The sequence below is a fragment of the Equus quagga genome, chromosome 15 (genome assembly GCF_021613505.1).
Source record: "Equus quagga isolate Etosha38 chromosome 15, UCLA_HA_Equagga_1.0, whole genome shotgun sequence".
NCBI classification, from domain to species: domain Eukaryota; kingdom Metazoa; phylum Chordata; class Mammalia; order Perissodactyla; family Equidae; genus Equus; species Equus quagga.
Genome location: NC_060281.1, coordinates 81617123 through 81641389, shown reverse-complemented (window position 1 = coordinate 81641389; position 24267 = coordinate 81617123). Strand labels below are relative to the sequence as shown.

At 44.3% G+C, this 24267-nt stretch overlaps 1 protein-coding gene across 2 annotated transcripts in view; it reads right to left on the bottom strand.

Annotated features, from left to right (window-relative positions):
* Positions 1-24267, bottom strand: part of SART3 (spliceosome associated factor 3, U4/U6 recycling protein) — a 34831-nt gene that overhangs the window by 9051 nt on the left and 1513 nt on the right. The window contains exons 2-12 of one of the 2 annotated variants that reach the window (XM_046639682.1): positions 16322-16448; positions 14844-14948; positions 11635-11819; positions 10400-10505; positions 8988-9112; positions 4961-5116; positions 3854-3992; positions 3248-3355; positions 2492-2569; positions 2320-2378; positions 1263-1372 (exon numbers count right to left, since the gene is read on the bottom strand). In XM_046639682.1, the coding sequence (XP_046495638.1) occupies positions 1263-1372; positions 2320-2378; positions 2492-2569; positions 3248-3355; positions 3854-3992; positions 4961-5116; positions 8988-9112; positions 10400-10505; positions 11635-11819; positions 14844-14948; positions 16322-16448 (1298 nt within the window). The remainder of the gene's footprint in view (positions 1-1262; positions 1373-2319; positions 2379-2491; positions 2570-3247; positions 3356-3853; positions 3993-4960; positions 5117-8987; positions 9113-10399; positions 10506-11634; positions 11820-14843; positions 14949-16321; positions 16449-24267) is intronic. The other variant, XM_046639683.1, reaches the window with a different exon arrangement.

Here is a 24267-nt window from a genome sequence, read left to right as displayed (position 1 = left end):
GAAACCACAACTTGTTGAACTTTGCTGCACTATGAAAGAATATCCACAATTATGTCAAAAGACTATTACAATATGCCCCTCTCTTTTCTAACCTCCCATCTGTGTGAGGCCAAATTTTCTTCATATTCGTCAATGAAAACATCACAACAGTGAATGCAGAAACAGACATGAGAACCCAGTGTCGTCTTCTACGCCAAACTAAAGATGTTTGCAAAAAATTATACCACCAAGTCACTTTCCTCACTAAATCATTTTGGGGGTTGGAAAAGGGTTATTTTTCATTAAGAAATACACTATTTATGTTAAATGTAATAAATTTATTTTCAAGTGAATAAAAAAGGTTTTTTAAATTTCTCAGTTTTATTTTCTAACACGTAAATCTTAATAGATATACCTCACATAAACAAGCTTTTGGCGGGGGGGGTCCTCAAATTTTAAGAGTTGTAAAGAGGTCCTGAGACCAAAAAGTTTGGGAACTGCTGATCTGGAGGAACATTCGAGGAGCTTCAATAGTGGTCATCCATGGGGATGGGAAAATAAGAAACTTTCACTTCCTAGCACATTTTTGTAAATGTTCTATTTTGAGTACCCATTATTTTGTAAGTTGGGGGGGAAAAAACCAAAATATTCAAAACAGAAAAAAGGTAACACAGAAATATATTTATTGATGTGCAACACTCAAGAGATACTGAGTTAAAAAACTGGTCACATTCTTTGTATCTTCCTCATGTTATAAATACTATTAGGCATATCTTACATATTTAAAATAATTTTAGAGGTTCATAACATGTACACTATAACTGCATTTTCATTTCTAAAAAATTTAAGCATAGAAAAATCTCAAAGAACATACTCAAACCTTTAACTAAAGGTGGTTATGTCTGGGTTTATCATTGCAGACAATTTAGGTTTGTCTCCTCTTTGCTTTTTTTGCAGTATTTTCTACTTTTATATACAAAACAAGTATAAAAAATAAAAAGCTCCCCAAAAAGTCAAAGAAATCATTCATGTCCAAAAATCAAAATAAACCAACCAAAGTATCAAACTGAAAGAAGTGCATGGCTCTAAGAGCAGCCCAGGCACAAGACTACGTGACTCTCTAGCCCCGCCCAAGAAACACAAAGCCAGTCCAGAGAGGGAGAGGGATGGTGATAAAGGACTGAGCCTACTGGAAGGAGGAAGCCCACGCTGGCAGGAGGCAGCCAGGCCTGAAGCCGCCTCACGCCTGACAAGCACCGCCTCCCCGGCCGCAGGTCCGTTACCTTTCCAGGTTGTAATACTCCAGCCACATGTTGGCATACTTGGCATTTCCTTTGGTCATGATGCTATCCCAGAGTTCCCGAGCTTTCTGCATATTATTGCACAGTCGAGCCTGAAATGCATCAGAAGGCTCAGTGAGGAAACGACTCAACCTTACGATGTGGACACCCATTCCAAATACTCCACACAGACACGCCTACAAAGCTGCCCTAACCCACAGGGTTACAGACCTCCCGGCATTCTCGGGCCGCCTCCAGGGGACCAGGCCCAGCCCACCAGCCCAGCCTCTCTGCAGTGCCAAGCCTCCAGGCAGCTGCCTGAGCCGCCAGAGCACACGGGGCAGGAGCGCACGGGATAGGAGCCCACAGGCACGTATGGCAGAACGGCTGCTCAGCTGGTTTTTAGTTTTATCAAGCTTAACTACAAATATTTCATTTGAGAAGCAATGTGTAAGAAAGGCAGACTGATTTAGGAGCAAAGGCTGGCTCTGCCACTTACAAAGTGACCTGGGCACGTTCCTTGACCTCTCTGAGCCTCAGGCACCTCAGCTTTAAAATGCTACAGCACAGACATCCCATCCAGAAACTCCCTGTCTTTGCCCTGACTCCCCCTCAGAGAATCAAACACTAGGATTTTACAATTCCGTAAGCTGAGCACGGGCAGGTTCCACATCTTACTCACCTTGGGGCCCTGGGTCCAGAGATAACATTCAACTCATCATACCCTCTAATTACTCGTCAAATCGTCTGTCCTCCACACTAGATTAAGCCTCACTAGCGCAGGGACTGTTTGCACCTCATTTCCCCGGTGCCAAGGAAGGTGCCTGGCAAACAGCGCACGCGTGGTGTGCACTCGCGAAAGAGGCGGGGGTGGGGAGCGCATGAGCATGTGCCTGGCGGGCAGCTCCTGCACAGCTTCTACCTGGGAGCTGACGTTTCCACTAAGACAAACGGACACGCATCAAGCGAGACAGAGCCCAGACCATCTGGCTTCTGACTCAACTTCAGCCACACTTAGACAGAGGTCCTTCAAAGGTGGAGGGAACCCAGGAACACTTACCTCCATCCGAGCCCAGTTCTGCATGATCATGCAGCTTGGATCGCCGCTCTCATTGAAACCTTTCAGAAGAATGAGTCAAAATTAGAAAGTAACTCAGAGACAAAGACCACTTGACTGAAAGGCACAGCCACCGAGAACGGGAGACAAGCGGACAAGCTGGGGCCCCACTTACGCTCTTCCACCTCCTGTTTCAGGTACTCCAACGCGCGCGTGAACGCGGCCCTCAACTCTTCCAGCTCTTTACTGGAGTCTGCCAGGAAGTGCAAAAGAGGTTTGGCATTACGAAACCACACACCATGTCTTTTTTTTAACCCTACACTGAAACCCCAGGCTGTTCTGCATCTGGTATCATGCTGGGAACCCAGAAAATTGCCAGTCCCTGCCCTCAGCACACAGTGGGGGAGAAAGACACCGGAACAGAGCACATTTCGGACAATACGCCACAAAGGTGAGCACGGGGTGCTGTGTGTGGGACCTCAGGACAGGGCGTCTCCCCAAGCCAGTAGAATGGCTGAAGGCCACCTGCATGAGTGTGCAAGGACAAGTGAGACATGGGGGTTCTGGCTGCTATTATTTTGAGGGAGGAGGGGAGAAGGGCAGGGGACCCTGCAGAGGTTCCAGTTTTGACAGAAACACAGCAGTCTTATTTAAAGAACTATTTAGGAGACAGAGAAGGGAGAAAAGAGAGATGAGACTACAGAGGATGCAGGAGCCAGCATAAAATGTAAAGACCATTACTCGCTTCCTTTACAATCCACAGCATGGCCTGATAAAGACTTAAACAGCTAACATGTCTCGGGGGAAAATTACCAGTGGCTGGCCTACAGCATTTGCCCAATCGCAATGTATCTGGGCAACTGGGACATGTCACCGCAAGATAGGTTAAGAAAAAGTTCAGTTCTGAAGGGAAACATGTGAATTTAAATACCTTGTTTGAAATCAACCCTTCTCCTCAGGTAATCAAGGTAGGCCTGCCAAATCTCCACATAATCAGTGGCCTGAATGAAGCCAGCACTCAAAGCTTTCTCGAAGGTCACTGGAGTTGAAGAAAAAGCCAGGATTTGTTGCCAATTCAAAAAGAAGCTACTTCAAAGTTATCAAGATTATTATAAAAACCTCCACTGACTATAAAATACTATATGGCTTAAATTAGTAATAATAGTAATAAGATGGAACAAAGTGAAATGAGCTAGGGAGACATGTCCAAAAGAAAAGCTACTAGAGCGTTGCATAAACTGTGCTCTAGAAAGGGCACGTTCCACAAGATACTCTGCAAGAAAAGGGTTCCAGGTCAAGCAAGTCTGGAGAAAAGACCGTGACTTCCTGGAAAATCACGATGAATATGAGCATGTTAAAAAGCTCTAAGAAGTCAAAAATATAACCAGTTCATCTCCCACTTAGAGTCCTTTTCATCACTAATACCCGATACCCAAAGTAACACCCTGGGGAAGGCTCGTTTAACGACTCTGTCACAGCGCTATGTTTCTGACTTGGGACAAAGGGCTACGACGTCTTCCCACAAAAACATTCACACCAGAAATCACTCGGTGATCAACTCCGTGTCTTTCCATGGCCAAGAGGTACCGAGTCCACAGGGCAACTGTCCAGGGGCAGTTTCGAACAGCACGGTTATGCACAGATAACACCAAATCCTTCACTTTCAGGTGCCGATCCTGTGATAAAGAATTCCAGGGTGAGAAGATAAAATTTTATTAAGAGTTCACCATGCGTGAGACATTTCCTCCAGCACAATCAACTGACAAAAGAAACTTCCTCGAAAACATCTCTCGTGACTGGTTTCTTTAACAAAGAAATCGCAAGAGGGAGTGGGGGAGGAGAAGAAAAAAGATAGAGAGTAGGACCTATAGACTAACAGCGCCCGAAGAGACCTCAGCCAATCCTAACGCATGGACCTTGTTTGGATCCTGACTCAAGTCTTTCATAAATACATACTGAAATATTTACAAAATATTTTTGTACATGTGATTTCTTCAGAAACAATTAGCTTCAAAATAACATGGAAGGGGGGAAGTAAGGAAGGATGGAGACGAAACTAGACCAGTGCCATTAGTTAACTGTTGAAGCTGGGTGATGAGTACACGAGGTTTCATTTTACTAATCTGTCTATATTTACGTGTTCACATTTTTCCATAATAAAAAGTTAAAAGAAAAAATTAACCTCTTATAAAGTCCTCGATAGTAAGACTACGCAAATTTTTTTTATACACTTAGTGATCAGTTTAAAATCACTTAAAACACCAGGAGAGACGGGCCAGCCCTGGTGGCCGAGTGGTTAAGTTCAGTGCACTCTGCTTCGGCAGCCTGGGTTCAGTTCCTGGGCATGGACCTGCACCACTCGTCTCTCAGTGGCCATGCTGTGGGGTGGCTCACATACAAAAAGAGGAAGATTGGCAGTGGATGCTGGATCAGGGAGAATCTTCCTCAGCAAAAAAGTTAAAAAAAAACACTAAGAGAACTTCATAAGTGAGCTGGCAAAAAGAGGAATAGGAGGAGGAAGGAAAAAAAGAAAGAGCAGAGAGGAGCAGCATGCAACTAACTCCTGGCACTCTTACTGGTTTTCTCTAAACAGATCGTAAACTGGTAAAAGTAAAATGAAATTAGAACAGGTAAGCGATCTTACTAGGTACTGACTGTAGCGGATCCATAAGTCTGGAACGAGGCAGTTCTCCACCAGGGCGCGCTCAAAGATCAACTGAATGCGAGCAGGATCGCCGATTTTCACCTCAAAATCGATGTACGCTTGATATTCGGCCAGCCTGGGGGCCTCTGCTTGCAACTGGGGCAAAGCAGAAAGGCACTGAAGTTGACATGAGCTACCTGATACTGTCAGGAAGCACAATACGTCTTCATATTAAATTCTGGCAAGACTGCTCACACTGAGAATCACCAATCCCCACTCTCAGAACCTCTGCACATCGAGGGCTACGATCTGATGGGCACAACAGGGGTCCAAAGCGCTTACTCCCAGCAATAGTTACAAAGGTCCCATAAACTCTTGTTCTAAACCCATCCCCAGACTCAGGGAATCAAGTCTTCCCTCAATCAGGAACTGAAGGAGGGAGAAAGATCTTTTCCAACGACCACCACTAGCCATCCTTCCAAAGCAGAAGTCACTTTCTCGGCTTACTGAGTGCAGTGAATGCACCCAGCCTGGAGTACTTCAGCACCTTGTACTATTTCAGGTTTCTCATCGCAAGGATCAGCTCCTGCCAGAGCACAGATACACGCACAAGATGCAAGAGGCTGCGCCGAATGTTTCCTGACCCAAAGACACACAGTCAAAATTCTCCTGAGACAAAATGCTCTTGTTCAACTGGTTTTCTCTTCAGCCACACTCTGCTGATGGCCGTGACAAAACTGAACTGGCTGAGGATTTCACTACTGAGGCTTTGTGAAATACAACTGCATACAGGCCACTCACGTGTGCAAAAGGGAGAGGGAGTGCATGCAGGCCGGCCAGAGAACACACGTGCTCTGAATATAGAAAGATGAGGCTTCAGAGCCTCAGCTTCTAGCAATAATGACAAATTAGTTACCAGACACACTGCGCCATTGAAAACAACTAAAACTGATGGATTAAATATAAAAAACATCTTCTTGAAAATCATCAACAAACTGGCAAAGAAACAAGAAATACTAAGGAGGAAATCTAGTGAAGGCAGTTATGCTAAGCGAAGGTGAAGCTTTTGCTGGCTTCAGATGTATTCACATTGGGCCTTCACAACAATCCTATGGGGCAGGTATCATTACCATCCCCATGTTACATTCGAGACAACTGAGACACAGGGAGGCCAGTACCAGCCCAAAGTCAGAGAACCAGCAAAGGGCAGGGCTCAAACTCAAACTAGGGGCAGCCTGGCTCTCGAACTCTGTGCTCTTACTCACTGTGCCATGGAAGATACCAAACACAGAGCCAAGAAGCCCAACAAAGCTGAGGCAGGATAAATACAAAGATATCCACACTGGGACCTACTACAATGAAACGCAGGACATCAAACCAAACCAATGAGATCTTAAAATCGGCCAGAGAAAAAACAAGGATTACCTGCAAAGAAGCAAGAGTGAGACAGACAGCTGACTTCCCAACAGCAACCACAGAAGCCAGAAAGATACACAGTCACGTGTGCCACATAACAACGTTCCCCTCAACGACAGACCACAATGGTGGGCCCATAAGATCAGTACCTCATAGCCTAGGAGTGTAGCAGGCTACACCATTTAGGTTCACGTGAGTACACTCCATGATGTTCGCACAAGGACAAAATAGTCTAGTGACGCATTTCTCAGAACACACCCGTCATTAAGCGATACATGACTTATTTAATTGCTGAGAGAACATAACTGTCAGTCTAGAATTCTATATCCTAAGAAATTAACTTTCAAGAAGAATAAAGTAAAGACCTTTTCAAACAAACAAAAACTGAGAAAATCTGTTACTAGCCAACGTCTAGCGCAGGAGACTCTAAAGGGTGGACTTCAAACAAAAGAAAAGTGATTCCGGAAATGCATGCAGTAAATGTAAACAAATGGACTGTATCATGCAAAATTAACAATGATGTCTGCGGGTCAAACAAAAAGACAAGAAATACAAGACAAAAGCACAAGTCTGAGGCATGGGAAAAGAAGTTGGAAGCATTCCAGGATCAAGAAAGGGAAAAAAATGCCACTTACAAATAATAATATTGTCGGAAAAAACACAAGCATTATTGCCAAGAGAGAAAATCTAAAACAATCTATAAATTAATAAGAATTTAGCAAGTTTCACAGATAACAAAGTAATATGAAAAACAAATTACATTTTATATACCAGGAAAAAACAACTAGAAAAGAAAATCTTTAAAACATATTTTCAATAGCATCAAAAACCACTTAGAATACATCTAAAAAATATGTTCAAGACACCAGATGAATTTATAAATTTATAAAACCTGACAGAAAGACAAGGCCTAAATAGCAGGGGCATATACCATGCTCACAGATTGGAAGATTCAATGTTTACAAAATGTAAATTCTTCCCCAAATTGACCTATGATTCAATGCAATTCCAATAAAAAAAAAAATCAACATTTTTTTAATAAAACTTGAAAAGCTGATTCTAAATTCAATGGAAATATTAAGAGTTTAAAAAAGCCAAGACTTTCTTGAAGAGAAACAAGGTGGACGGGATTCATGCTACCTAAGCAGCTCAGTGTAAAACTCTCATCATTACAACAATGTCATATAAACCCGTGGGGCAGAACCAAGAGCCCAGAACAGACCTACACATAAATGGACAGCTAATCTATGACAGATGTGGGGCGGCACAGAGAGGGGAGGAGGGAATTATCAAAATCAGGGCTGCAACAACTGGTTCTCCGTATGGAAAAATGAAACTGGACCCCACCTCATGCCACACACAAAAATCAATTTCAGATGAAGACCTGAACACGAAACACGAAACGATGCACTTCAGAAGAAAACAGAGCTAAGCACAATCACGACTCTGGAGGACAGAGAGACTTCTTAAGCATAACAAAAGCACAAACCATAAGCAAAAGATACCCGATTAGATTAAAAGAAATGGTCATCAAAACGTGTCATTGAAAAAAGTGAAAAAACTGCAAACTTGGGGAAAAAATTTGCAACACATACAACTAAAAGTAAGGATTAAGATTCAGGACTCACACGAATCAATTAGAAAAAAAGCAAATCAAAAGAAAAATGAGTCAAAGACTTTAACACGCACTTCACAAAAGAGGACATCTGAATGGCCCATAGATGAGAAAAGAAGCTGAACTTCATTAATAATGAGAGAAATGCAAATTAAAACTACCATTTCAGACTCAGCAGATTGGCTAAAACTTAAGTATGTAATTACCTAACAAGTAATCACTTGGAAATTATTTGGAAATAAGTATGTAATTACTTGGAAATTCAGTAATATCCAAGGTGGGCAAGAGCAATGAGAACTCTCAGATACTGCTGGTAGGAGAGTAAACTGATAACCTGGAAAACAATTCATCGTTACCCTATGATCCAGCAATTCCATTCCTAGGTATGTACTTGGAGAAACTCTTTTTCCTGTGAACTAAGAGATACATACAAGAATGGCCAAAGCAAGCTATTCCGGGGGGCAAAAAACTAGAAACAAACTAAGAACACAGATAAATAAACCATGGTATACAGACAACTTTATAGCAGTGAAAACAAATGGACTGTAACTATACTTATCAACATGAGTAAAACCCAAAAACATATTGAATGAAAGAAAATAGCATGATTGCATTATATACAAATTCAAAACTAAGCGAAATTAAACAATATATTAATTAAGGATACGTTCACAGGTTGTAAAACTATAAAGAAAAGCAAGGGAATGGTTATCACAAAAGTCAGGAAAGTGATTACCTCTCGGGAGAGGGAAGAGGAGGCAATCGGACAGGGGCACATAGGAGACTTGTAAGGAACTGGCAATGCTCTATTTCTTAACCTGGGTGGTGGGTACACGGATGTTCACTTTATTATTAGTACATAAACTGTATGTATACATTTATACACTCTATACATTTCACAATAAAACAAATTTTAAAGATACTGTTTTACTTGCAACTATTGATCAGGGAAAAGTCTGCAGAGAGAAGCTGCCTGTAAAAGGAGCCAGCACTTACCAGCGCCTCTTCATAGGGTTTGTATTTCTCCAGCTGCTGAAGCGCTTTGTTATAGCTCTGGATTACCGACTCTGGTATCGGGTCTTCTGACCATTCTTCATACTCTGCAAATGTTGCCTCCATATCTATTGAAAGATGGATTCAGCCCCGTGGGTCGTGCCATTGGGTTTTATCAACCCAGACAGAGATTAAACCATGCGACTCAGACGCACCAGCCCCTCCCTCACCTGTGCCACAGGAGCTCTAGTGACGGAATCCTGCGCTCTCCTGCCGAGCCCAGGCTGGGCCTGAGACCGCCTCAAAGCATGGTCCCAGACAGCCCTCCAACGAACCAGTCAGTCAGGGAAGCCAGCAGCAATCCTTCCGCAACACTCGCCTGGGGCTTCCTATGTCCCAGCCCTCCGCCCCCATGAACGCTCTCAGGTCCCACACTCTGCGAGGTGGTTCTATCAGGCCCCGGTTTCGCAGTTGAGGAAACTGAAGCAGGAATTCCCTCACTTGTCTGCAGTCAACAGCACAGTGCGGCTGAGCCCAGGCAGGCCGGCTCGCGACCATGCTCTCCTCGCTACGCTACGCTGCCTCAGCCTGGTAGGGGAGAGGAAATCTACAAGCCAGCTCAGTTCTAGCCTTTTCTGCATGTCACTCAAGGATTTGACTCAAGGAGAGTCACTTTTATGATTTGTTAAATCAGATCCAAATACGCCATGAAGTAAAAAGAGCAGCACTGCCTGGGCTCAAGGTGCCCGGAGGTCCTGAGGGCCATGATGCACAACCATGCCTAGGGAGGAAACAAGATGCAGCCCCAAACTCCCCACACTCAGGAAACACCCTGTGCTGCTCGGCTCCCAGCTCCAGAGCCTCGAAGGCTTGGCTCGCCAGAGTATATCCACCCAAAAAGGGGAAGCCTTACCAAACCCCAAGAAATTCAGATACGAATACTTCCAGTCGATGGTGCTTCTGAGCCACATCGCCTCATAGGAGATGAGATAAACCCACGGAAATCCCCACTCTAGCAGGGAAGAGGTTAGTCCTGAAGAGCGAATGCTTACAATGGAACCTCAATGCAACAAAGTTTCCCCAGAAAACACAGGGGGTCAGTTTCCCTGTCCCTTCAGAGACCCTGTCTCTGCCTCTCCAACAACGTCTAACAGGAGGAGAGAGATCGCAACTGGGTGTCCGGACATGCAGCTTCCAGTCCTGCCCTGGCCCTCATAACCCTCCTGAGCATTACTAATACAATTCAAGGCAAGTTGTGACCAAGGGCCTCGTCCACAGTGACACTGTCCAATGAGAGTAAGAACACCAGCCACACTTGCCCCACGGGATGCTGGGGAAGGCCTAACTGCATGACATACCCCAAAGCGTTTCAGAAACCACGAAGGGCTGGCTATTGACACGTCAGTTTCTCTTACCATAGAGCGGGATCGCCAACTGTCGCCGGAAGAGACTGTGGACTTTCTCAAGCTGTGAATCAAAGGTTTGTTCCCGGTCAAAAGGGGAAAGGAAGCCAGCTATGGGCTAAAGAAGCAAATTCGTAGTAAATGACAAACTTTGGTTCTTCCTCCTTCAAAAAATTTCAATACACTTTTAGTTCAAACTAAAAACATCTATATGAGCTCTTATACATGAGGTATTGTGCCAAATACTGCAAAAATAAGTATTATCTCTGCTACTAAGCATGTACGATGGGGAGAAAACAAGAAGGATCATCAGAAACGTATCCAAACGACTATGATGAGGCAGAATGTACGTATCAGAAAAGCAAAGTGTCACCAGTATCAAAGCACTGTGGCTTGCTTTAAGCTGGTTTCTAGGGCTGAGTTTTGTTGTTATGAAGGGAAGAAATCAGGAAAGACTCCTGGAGAAGCTGGCATTTGGGATGAGTCTGTAGGCTCTCTAGAGCTAACGAGAGAAAGAAATCTCTCAGTTGAAGGAACAGTGTCCATAAAAGTACCGTGGCCAGACAGTGAGAGAACGTTGAGGGGAGCGTGGGAGCAGAGTCCACGCAGAGTTACATCTGATTCTAGAGAGCCACAAATGCCAGCTGAAGGAGCTAGCCCTGACACCTCCAGCAGGTGAAGGGAAGGCACCACTGCAGACTTCTAACAGGGACACCATCCAGAAGGGGCTGGGCTAGTCTAAGGACAAGGGTCTAACGACGAGAGGGCTCCACTACGTGCCCGCAATAACTGTGCACACACACAAACGTAGTGGAGAGGGGACACTAGGGAGGGCATTGGAAAATTCTATAAATCATAGTCTAAAATATGCAATTATGACGGGCTCATCCTCTCACAGCCACCAATGGACATGAGATATACATATATATATGTTTATATATATGTTATAGAGATATACATATATGTTTTTTTGGCATGACATAGTTGTTCTTGTGCATTCATCTGGAAACAATAACTAAGACAGTAATATTTTTAAATATCAGGAAAAAATCGTAGAGTCATCTGCTTTTTAGTCAAAGAAAGCATTCCTGCTATTCCACAAAGACTGCTGATTTTATTTCTTTTACTGCCCACCCACTAAGGGAGTGGCGAAGACCATTTTGCTAACTGTGTCCTTCCCAAGACCACTTACGGAACAGCCCCGACCAGTCAAAGGCAGGCACCGGTCCCGGAGCCAGGGCACTCACCCGGGCGGCTTCCACAATCGCACTTTCAAACTCCCGGTAGGCCTCCCAGATGGCGAGTCCTTTGGTCATGTGTAACCCGACGGAGGAGAGAGCCCTCTCAAACACAGAGCGGACTTTCTCAAGGCCGCCTTTCTGACCAATCCCACCGACTGAGTACTGGCCATACTCCAGCCAGATGTTAGGACCTGAAAATGACAAGTGTTCTATTAGTTCACGAGATGAAATACTCCAATGTCAAAATTTTTGTTTTGATGCAGAACAAAAGAAATGTGCCCACCAAAAGAGCACTCATTCATGCAAAAAGGTCAGAGCATCATCAACCAGCACCCCGATTTGACTACGCTAATCCTGCAGCCGGAGAAGAAAGCATGTTATAAACAACGTCCCCGCTGGGTATCGTCGTTGAGATTTAACTGCATCCACGGGAGATGCCAGGTGGTAATATGTAATATGACTGGGACTGCAATGCTTATTTACTGAAACTGAAAGAAGCCAGCAACAGACTGCAATGAAAAGAGTTGCAAATCTCAATCAATCTTCAAAGAGATTTCAAAGCCTAGAATTTCTCAACTTTTGAATCTTGACTAATTGTTAAGCCTTCTGGTCAAAGTGGAAAAAAACAAAATTAAAAGCACCAATTCTGTTACTGGAAATCTATATTTTAAATCCCTATTTTTAATGACATTTTAACAACCAAAAAGACCTGATTGCCTCGTTTCTTTCACTTTCTTTTTAAACTTTTTATACACTCACTCACGTGGCTTTAAGACTAGACTAATGAACGAACTCTTCATGAATGCATCAATTCTAGCTCTACACGGTTTGCCTATCGAGTCACTTTTCAGAAACCTGAAGTAATATCAGAGGCCTATTCACTAACCTTGTAAAATAAAAATACTAAAAAGATAAACCAATTTCCGAATTATTGTCTTTTCCTAAGGCTTGCTTTTTCACTGAAATAGGTTTATTTCAAAGAACTTAGCCACAGTCTGTTAGCTTCTCTGTTTTCACTCACCAATACAGAGCTGCCATATGGGCTGCAAAATAAAAATGGAAATGAGCTAGCTCCTGGAGCTGACGCCCTTCGTGAGGGTAAGTCACGTTTACAGATAGTCTATGAAACAGCTCCTCCTCTAAAGAGAAGGTAGTTCTCAATAGATTACATCATGGCTCCTCCCAATATTTAAATAATCTAGAGACAGGCAAATATTATGAAGAGCATCTTAAACTCGGCAAACCCAAGGGTGCAGAGTCCACAGTGACTATGAGGAGTAAACAAAGGAACGCGTCACTAGATCCCAGGTCCAAAACAGGCACGAGGCTCTCCCAAGGACCGAGGAACCTGATTCTCAAAATCTTTAGAGCCAAAGGGCCAGAGCCATAGCTATTAATGGCACACTGGCCACCTCCCAGACAGCCCAGAATCATCACTGAGTACGTGATGAGAAATAAAGGAGGTCTACGCCTGACATCCTCAAACGTGCAAAACGTAGTTAAAAAGTAAGAAGCAGGCAAGAGGAGTTTTCGAACATTTAAAACAAATGACACAAGTTCCACACACTAAAGCTCCAGAAAATAACAGAGCAAGCCCTCGGGCCGCATTCAAAACTACTGATGAGCCCTCATCTAAGAAGCATGGTGATCTGGCTTCCTACCCACAGCAGCCCTGAGGCAGCTGGGGGAAGGGAAGGCACGCTGACATCAGCACCAAGTGACGGCGCAGGCCTGACGGCAGAGACAACCGCAAAACCAGAGGGGACCGAAAACCATCAGTCTACGGAAGGACGAAAGATTCTTGGAGAAAGAGGATTGGTGCTGTCACTGGTGACTTTGGGGCACCATGAAAGGGGAACAGGATCATCAGGAGACATGGGAACATCATGCATTTGGAACTCTGTCAGAGATTCTCCGAGGCCACGTGGCGGCACAAGAGCAGAGACCCAAGTACAGCTTTCAAAAATACATTTAGTGTAATTTTATATTCACATAACACCTATTGTTTTCATTATTCAGATTATAAAAAGTAAACAAATGAGAAATTCTTATTGGCTGGAAAAGGTGGCGGAAGACTTCTCTCCCCTGGGGCAGTTTATCTTCTAAGTTGGCGCTGCCCACCATGGGAGATGCCCACAGTGGGGAGAGGAAAGTCAGACAGGGAAGAAGGGTGCTTACGCAAAGGGGGGCACTAGAAACATTTAGTCCATAGCGTTGTCCCACATGGCCCTCGATGTACGCAGAGATGTTCAGAGAGTTAAGCCATCAACAGGGGAGGGAAAAGGACTCAAAGCAGGTAAGGCGCCCCCACCTGGCCGCACTGTACAAGGCCTACCCCAGGAGAGTTCTGTGGTGACAGGCGCTCTCTAACTCTCTAACTCGACTGCAGGGGTGGTGACCCGAATCTACTCACGGGACAAAATGTCATAGAACTATATACACACTGCACCAAGGTCAAGTTCCCAGCTTTGATTTTGCAAGATGGCTATAAGATATCTGGGGAAACTGCAAGGAGTAAGCACACAGAACTTCTCTGTACTATTTTTGCAATTCCCTGTACATCTGTAATTATTTCAAAATGAAAACATTTTACATTTTTTAATATTTAGAAAAAGCAGCATCCTGTCCGAAACTTCTAAAAACACATTCAACATGTAGAAGGTAACCTTTCGTCATCTGGAAATAATCTAAGAGCTCCCTGCCAGATAAACGCTGGATGTGAGTATATTTATTCCCTTACTACAAATAATTTTTTTCCTTGTATTTTAAAACCAAACATCCTCAAGTGAAGACCAGACATGACGATAAGAATAACTGAAGTCAATGGGGCCAGCCCCCTGGCAGAGTGGTTCAGTTCAGTGCACTCTGCTTCAGTGGCCCGGGTTCACGTGGACCTAGGCCACTTGTCAGCCATGCTGTGGCAGTGACCCACATATAAAGTTGAGGCAGAATGGCACAGATATTAGCTCAGGGCAAATCTTCCTCAAGCCAAAAAAAAAGAGGAAGATTAGCAACATATGTTAGCTCAGGGCTAATCTTCCTCAGCAAAAAAAGAAAGAAAGAAAGAAAGAAAAACCTGAAGTCGAATCTTTCTAATTGCTAGACTAATACTCTCTTTTCTGGGTAGTAACATCTCTCAATACAATCCACAACAGCAGAGACTGATGCTGGATGACACGGCCAGACACCCTCCCAGAAGCCCACCGGGAACTTACAAATGTAATCCTTCACAGCTTTCTCAAAGAGGTCGTACACGTGCTCTCTGTCCAGGCCGTCCAGGGCCATGCTGATCTCGTCATGCAGCCACTCCAGCCAGAGCTCTAAAAGACAAGAGCACATCTTGCATTACCACCTCCCTCACCAAAGGGTGGGCTGGAAGCAGGGACCTTGCTGCGCGTCATCAGCACGCAAATGCTTCACCCGCCCTATACAACCCGCACAGGTCACAGAAGTCCATTCCTAAACCTGCACCGTGCATACAGAATGTTTATGCTTCCTACAGATCAAACCATGAAAACCACAGTACCCTACGCCTACTGGGCATTTCATAGTTTGCAAAGTACTGGCGTATATATTTTCTCACCCAAACTTTGCCAAAGTCCTGTGAGGAAGGTGCTAGTAACTAGCAACAGTGGCATCTACCCAAGCACTGATGACGTGCCAGGCACGTGGTAAGTGCTGCACACAGAAGGCCTCATCCATCCGTGTACTATGAGGCAGAAACTACTGTGACCCCATCTTATGCTGGGAAAACGGAGTCTTAGCACGTTTCCATAATTTGTTTAAGGTCCCACAGCTGGTACGACGTTTAAGCAGGAACGAGCGTGGGCCATCTGACTTCAGGGTCTATACTCAGCAGCTACTCTATGGGAGGGGGGCAGAGCTGGATGCAGGACCAGTGTTTTCCAACTGCTCTCCAGAAGATCAACTGTGAATATTCAGGTAGGCCTAACTACAAAGATGCTCAGCGTAATTATGATTCAAATTAGCAAACAAGTAGAAATGACCTAAATGCCTAACTATCATGGAACAAATAAGGTATGAAACAGTTACATTAAAAATCGTTTGTACAAGTTTAATTGTAGGGCCGGCCCGGTGGTGTGGTGGTTGAGTTCACACACTCTGCTTTGGAGGCCTGGGGTTCACCAGTCCAGATCTCAGGCACAGACCTACACACCACTTATCAAGCCATGCTGTGGCAGGCGTCCCACGTATAAAATGGAGGAGGATGGGCACAGATGTTAGCTCAGGGCTAATCTTCCTCAAAAAAAAAATAGAGGAAGATTGCCAAAGATGTTAGCCCAGGGCCAATCTTGTTCACCAAAAATGAATATGTTTAACTGGAATACATTTACAATTATCTACTTCTGAGAGAATTAATTAAATACCTAATTAATGGAATAGGAAATAGGGACTAAGGGAAAAGTTTAGTAACATAGAAAATTTTTATCATAGTGTTAGGATAAAGAAATCAGGATTCGAAATGTGAATCAGTATTATATGATCACACCTACATTTTGCAAAAAACTACAAAACGATAAACTGAAAATCGCTGACTTTGGATGATGGATTCTCTTCTTTGCACGATACGTTCCAAATTTTCTAGAAGGAGCCTGACCCACTTTCAGCATTGAGAAAACCATGCCCCCTTCAATTCTGTGCTCATAACGCAGGCTGACTGCACAAGCGCTACCTTCAGTCAGAGGGAAGATCTCGCTCATCTTCTGGCGGGCCATCCTCACTTTGGTAAGCTCCCCTTCCAGCCGGAGCAGCCGGATCAGGTCCACGTGGCAGTTGTAGTCATAGACGTTGATAGACAGCTGAAAGGAAGAGGAACAGAAGTTGACATTTAAAATGCCATCATCAAAGTAACTTAGCTATTTTCACCACTGGTGACAACGCACACGGCTGCCACGAAGAAGATAAATGTGCCATCTGGGACAGCCACTGAAACAGTAACGCAACACTGACCCACAGGAAGATGAAGAAAAGAGGCTTTTTATGATAAACATGAAGCTCCCTCAAATTTGTTACAACCCCGGCCAGAATACACTTGGGTTCTCTCCAAAATACAGAAAACATTCTAACAAAACAAACACAAAGTGTGACCTTAGGCAAGTTATTAACTTTTCTAAGCCTTCAATTCCTCATCTATAAAATGGGGATACTGGGGCCAGTTCTGTGGCTTAATGGTTACGTCCAGCGCACTCCACTTCAGCAGCCCGGGTTCGCAGCTTTGGATCCCGAGCGCGGACCTACACCACTCATCAGCCATGCTGTGCCAGTGACCCACACATAAAAAGTGGAGGAAGACTGGCACAGATGTTAGCTCAGGGCTAATCTTCATCAGCAAAAAAAAGAAAAAAAGGGAGGATACTCGTAGGTTCTAGCTCACATGCTTCTTGTGAGGATTTCAAGATAATTTAGTAACCTGCTTTAGCACGAGCCAGGTACAGAGGTAAGCGCTTGTCCTTTACTAAACAACAAACAAAAAAACCCCTACTGGGAGAATCAAGAATGGCAACACATTGGTATCTGGCAAAACTAAGTGATAGGTACATAAAGGTTTATTTTTATATTTGAAACTTTTCACACCAAAAGTTAAAATAATAAATTAATTGCTTAAAAGCTATCATATGTCTAAGACAGAGGAACACTAAAAAAAAATTGCCACTAGCAGACTTACTCCTAAACAAGAGCAAAAGGAAGTTCTTCAAACAGAAAGGAAATGATAAAAGGAATCCTGGAGCATCAGGAAGGAAGAAAGAATAAGAGAAAGAGCAAAAATATGGGTTACACACAACAGATGATCCTTCTCCTGTTTTCTAAATTGTATGTAATAACAAACAAAAATTTAAGCCTGATATCCACAATAACAGGATTTAAAAGTAGGAAGGGTAAAGGGACCTAAATGGAAGGAAGATCTCCACACTTCACTCAGTGGTAAAACACAGAGACCATCTAAGTCAAATAGACTGTAATACTCGAAGCAACCACTAAGACACTACACAAAGCATTCCCCTAAAAATCACTATAAACAAATCAAGATGGAATGCTAAGAAAAGTTTAAGTAACCCACAAGAAGGCAAGAAAAAAGAGAAAGAAAAACAAGGAACAGAGGAAACAAACAGAAGACAATAAAATGTCAGCCTTTAGCGCTAATATACCAATAATTACCCTAAATGTGTATGGTGTAAGTGCACATTAGAAAGCAGGGAACAGCAGAATGGATAAAAACATGACCCAACTATGTGCTGAGTACGAGAAAGTTACTTCAAATTCAAGGACAGGGGTGGGCTGAAAGTAAAAGAATGGGCAGAGACACATCATGCAAACAGTGATCAAAAAGAAGCACGGGCCGGCCCCAGGGCCTGGTGGCTAAGTCCGGTGCACTCCACTTTGGCGGCCCAGGTTCAGCTCACGGTCACAGACCTACACCACTCCTCAGCAGCCATGCTGTGGCAGCGACCCACATACAAAATACAGGAAGACTGGCACAGATGTTAGCTCAGGATGGATCTTCCTCAGCAAAAAGAGGAAGATCGGCAACAGATGTTAGCTCAGGACGAATCTTCCTCAGCAACAACAACAAAAAAAAGCAGCATAAGTGGCTACATTAATATCACATAAAGTAGACTTCAGAGCAAAGGAAATTATCAGAGATAAAAATGGACATTACATAACGATAAAAGGATCATCCCATCAGGAAGACGTGTACACACCAAACAACAGAGTCTCAAAATAGATGAAGCAAAACCTGACAGAGCTGCAAGAAGGAAGACACGGATCCACAGCTCTACTGGGAAGTTCCACATCCCCCATTTCAGCGACTAAAAGGACTACAAGGCAGATACTCAGCCAGGATCTCGAAGAACTCAACACCATCGGCCAACACGATCTAACTGACACACATAGGACACTCCGCCCAACAACAACAGAACACACATCTTTTTCTTAAGTGTCCATGGAGCATCCACTGAGACCTTATCCTACGCCATAAAACAAACTTCAGCAAATTTAAAAGAAATGAAATAACAGAGAGTACGTTTTCTCATCACAATAGAATCAAACCGGAAGTCAATAGAAGTAGGAAAATCTCTAAACACTTGGAAATTACGCAATACGCTTCTAACTAATCTATGGGTCAAAGAGGAAGTCTCAAAGAAAATTTAAAAATACACAGAACTGAATGAAAATAGAGCAAATCAAAACAAGTGGGCTACAGCTGGCACAGTGTGGAGGACTCAGAGAACTAAATTCAACGTACAAAAAGAGCAGGCCCCATGCCTACGTGGGATTTATTCCAGGTACGCAAGGCTAGTCAACCTTTGAAAAGCAAGCACTGTAATCCACTACATCAACAGGCTAAAGACCAAAAAGCACAGTAACAACTGCAACAGAAAACACGTCTGAGAAAACCCAACAACCACTCATAATAAAAATTCTCAGCAAGTTAGGACCTTACCAAAATGAAAACCTTTTGCTCTGTAAAAGATTCTGTTAAGAGGATGCAAAGACAAGTAAACACTGGGAAAAATATTTACAAACCACACATCTGACAAAGGACTAATATCTAAAAGATGTAACTCCAAACGCTACAGTAAACAACAAACAATCCAATTAAAACATGGGCAAAGACATGAACCACCACATATATCCAAAGAGGACACAGAGATGGCAAATAAGGGCACAGCATTAGCTCTCAGGGAAATACAAATTAAAACCACAGTGAGATACCATTACACACCTAACAGAACGGCCAAAATAAAAAAAAGTGACACCACCAATGCTGGAGAAGATGAAAAAACCCAGACCACTCATATGTTGCTGATGGGAGTGTAAAACGGGTACAGCAACTCTGGAAAACAGCTTGGCAGTTTCTTACAAAATTCAACACACAACATTACCATATCACCCGCCAAGTGCACCCCTGGGCATTTTTCCAGAGAAATAAAACCTATGTTCACACAGACACCTGTACAGGAATGTTCATAACAGCTTTATTCCTCACAGCCAAAACTGGAAACAACCCAGATGAACGGTTAAACTAACCATGGTACAGCCACCCGTGGAATACTACTCAGCCACAAAAAGGAACCAACTCATATACACACAACTCAGAGGAATCCCCAGGGAGTTATGCTGAGTGAAGAGCTAATCTCAGAAGGTTACATAACTGTGACTCCACTTACGTAACATTCTTGAAATGACTAAATTAGAATAGAGGACACATTAGCGGTGGCCAGAGGTCAGGAACTGTGCCTATAAAAGGGCAACAGGCGGGATCCTTGTGGTGACAGACCGATCTGTGTCTTGACTGTATCACTGTCAATATCGGGGTCGTGATATTACACCATAGTTTTACGAAAGGTTACTATTGGGGGAAACTGGGTAAAGGGTACACGGGATCTATTTGTATTATTTCTTACAACTGCAGCAAAACCTACCATTATCTCAAAAGGAAAGGCTTAATTTTTTACAAAGGCTTTCATACAAGTTGAGATATGGGGATACCGTACGTCCATACACGGAGACTAGACCAGCATCTACTTTTCCAACATCAGCCACAACGTTTCAGCAATAAATGCTTCCCTCTCCAGAGACGGCAGGCCACCTGTACTTCATGCAACTCCCACTGTGCCCACTGACAATGTGCTCTCCACCATGTCGATGCGAGCTGCTGCACTCCAACACGCACCGCAGTACTGGCCTCCCCAGACAGCACGTCTCAGCAATGAGTTAGACTGCGGAACTGAGACAGGAATAGAGAGACCAAGAGAACCAACGAGAACGCCCGGAAACAGACCCACAAGGAAGGAAAATATATGACACAGGTGGCACCGGTTGTACCTACTAACGTGAATTCATGACCCATGACCATGACCCCAATTTGACTTAGAAAAATGCTTATACACGTTCAGTAGCAGCATAGTTCACCAGTAACAATGTTCCTTGTAGCCTGTCTGTAATAGGAAAAAGAAAGTGTAAGCAAGCCAAATGCCAGAAGAACTGACAAACTGTGGGACACTCACACACTGATATACTAAATACAGTCGTGTACCACATAACGTTTTGGCCAACGACAGCCCGCAGATACGATGGTGGTCCCATGAGATTAGTACCATACAGCCTAGGTGTGTAGTAGGCTAGACCACTTAGGTTTGTGTAAGTGCACTCTAGGATGGTCTCACAATGACAAAATCGCCCAGCATTTCTCAGAACACGCCCCCGTCACTAAGCAACACATGACCGTACATGCTAGTCAAAACGGATGAACTGTAGCTGTACGTGACAAAAATAAATCTTAGCAACACACTGCTGACTGAAAACCAGTCCCAGACTACAAATAGCCGGATACACTTTTGAAAAAGCTCAAAAACGAACAAAAGTGGACAATATATTGTTTAGGGATGCACGCTGAGGTGATAAGACTAAACCTGTTTGAAAAGGAAGTACACAAGATTCCAGAAAGTAGTTACCGCACCAAAAAAAAAAGGAAGTAGTCACCTGGGTTTTAGGAGAGGATAAGGGAGGAGGACGACAGGAGAGAAGTCACAGGTACACACGACAGGACCAAGGACGTTATCTTAGAGCGCCCGCTGTGGGAAGCGGTGCTCACTGGATCACCACACCTTCTAACTTCCAGATGTGAACTGCTTGGTATGGATCAAATTACATGCAAAAAGCTAACAAAGAAGAATCAGTAACAGATAGGAGCAGGACCTGTAACTTTTTTTAAATCTTAAGACTTTTAGCAATGTTCTGCTCATAATTTATAAAATTTGACAAGCTGAACCCATCCCATGATTACATGACGGGTGGAAAAATGACTGGACTAGGTCAGGACACATTGGTCCTCAGTGTCCCCATTTGGACCATGAAAGAGCTGGAGTAAAGCTCTGCTCCTCAAGTGGGCTCTCATGACACACTGATGTTTCAAGATGGACCAGCAAGTGTGTCACACAAGTAACAAAAGTTAAAGAAGAGAAGTGTGGGCCAGCCCTGTGGCCAAGTGGTTAAATTCACATGATCCACTTCGGCGGCCCAGGGTTTCCCCAGTTTGGATCCTGGGCACGGACATGGCACCGCTCATCAGGTCATGCTGAGGCGGCGTCCAACATGCCACAACTAGAAGGACCCATAACTAGAATATACGACTATGTACTGGGGGGATTTGGGGAGAAAAAGCAGAAAAAAAAAAGAAGAAGATTGGCAACAGATGTTAGCTCAGGTGCCAAACTTTAAAAAAAAAAAAAAAAGAAGGAGAAGAAGAGAAGCTGGGGAAAGATGTACTTTGGGCATTAAAGAGCATTCAAGGCTCTCGCTGTCCACCCCACCACTCTCAACACACCTCGGTCTGAACGAGTTTGTCAGCGCAAAGGCGGGCGGGAGAGTCCTTGCTACTTAGTGTGAGCAATGTCTGTGCAAGTGCCCCTCAAGTGAACAGCATGTGCGGGTCCAAAGAAAAAGGCAGAAAAGTCAGTGAAGTAGAGGAACTGCCTCTAAGGTGGCTTCTCGTCTAAATTTCTGACTTTCAGGCCCAACAATGAAGATGCTGTATACGGAGAGATGCTCTGAAAGTGTGCATACTAAATGCACACTGCGATGCAAGGAGAGAGAGCTCCACGGAGTTCCCTGGGCACTGACAGATGAGTGCAGACGCTGCCCTATTCTGGCCTCACAACATCATTAACTACGAAGGGCGCTTCACAGAGAAGAGGCGGCTTGGCCAACGCAGAGGGACCCGCTGACTTCCTAACTCCCTGAGGGCACGACCTGGGATGGGGTGGAGAGGTAACAGAGAGGCTGATGGAAGGGCCACCGCTGCTGCAATCAGGGAAAGGCAGGGACAGGAGAACGGCGCAGGTCTGTCAAACAGGCCCTGGCACAGCACCCACGACGTGCCAAACTGTGCCAAGAGTGTAACACGCATCGCATCTCTTAAGCTCCACAACGGCCCCATGAGGGAGGCACTGTTACAACCCTCCTTCCCCAGCTGGGACCCCACAGGCCCAGAGAGCTGAAAGAACGTGTACAAGGTCTTTCCACCAGCAAGCAGCGGCCCTGAGCTCTCACACGGCCGCAAAGCCATCTCTGCACCGCACCAGGGCGCACTGACGAACCTGCCTGAGGTGCCACTTTTCATTTCAGGACCAAACACAAGTGCTGGAAAATCCTGGCTTTTGTTACACAGCCAGCCAGCCCACTATTTTCCAGCTTTCACAAAACACACCTAGGGATGAGAACTGAAATTCACAGACATGGCAAGGCTGAACACTTCCCAGACCTATCTGGAAGTTATTCATCATCATACTGCACCTAAGAGCAGTTACGGCAGGAACCAGAGGCTGTGAGGTTACGATGAGGTCGAAAGGAGGCTTGGAAAAATTGGGAAAGTCAATTTCTAGGCCCAGGACAAAGAGAAGGCGGCCAGAGGCTCTTCAATTCACCATCACTGGCCAGCGCCCCTCCCGCGTGGTCACCTTGGGCTCCATCGCAGCCTCGGTGGAGTACGCAATGCAGGCCACTGCAGAGCACCAGAGGTCAGGAGACCTCAGCTCCGACCCCTCCTCCTCCCTAGGGTAGGGGATCAGAATTGGCCACCCCAAAATGCATCTCTTTGGCTTGATTATTTTTAAGAACAAAAGACTCTGAAAGAGACTTTGACCTTCCCCTTAACTGCCTAAAAGAATTTAAGATAGAAGGCCTGTTCCCGGAAGGAGCTACCACCATAAGCTAACTGTAATGTAATGTAATGTAAGTAACATAAAACGTGTCTCTCAGGTCACACCGTCTGTAGCTGGCCCATTTGCCTTTCCACCTCCATGTAAATTGCTTTCCTCCCCTTTGAAGACCCAAACCACTACCCCCAACATCCTCCTCTGCCTTGAGCTGAAGATGGTATTTAAGGTAGCAGCTTTGGCCATTCTGGCGAGTTACCCAGTTGTCCTGGGTCTCTCCCATGTATACATATTATAAAGCTTTGTTTGCTTTTCTCCTGTTATTCTGTCTCATGTCAATTTAATTCTTAGACCAACCAGAAGGACCTGGAGCATAGAGGAATTGTCTTCCTCCCCTAGACTAGTAAGCTGGACACCCTCATCAAGGACTTCACCTCTCTGCTTCCAAGCCTCCCCTTCCACTAAAACAGATTATCCTATTTCCTCTACCTCATAGAATAGTAAGATCCAAGTGAGCTTATGGCTCATTGAAAGGCCCAAGACTAGAAGCGTGAAGAGACGTCCATAAGGACAGGGACACAGCCAGTCAGGCACTCTGTATCACACTGTATTTGCTGAATGAGTAAAAAGACTGAATGAACATCAGCATAGTTACTCATAAAAAGCAGAAATGGTAACCACCTGCCTACTCCAAGTGGTTCCTTTCACAGTCAAATCTGATGACAAGTGGGACAGGCTATACCAATAGATGATATCACTATTTCATAACTTAACAAAAACATCACTCCCAGAGAAGACATTATAAGGAATCTCACACCCAGCAAGGTTAAGCAAGTAATCTTCACATCACTAAGTGATTTCACATACACAGGGGGCATGTGGTCCACAAACAACCCCGAAAAGTTCAAATCCCCTTATGAGTGACTTTAAACAAATCATTTCATCATTTGTTCTGAGC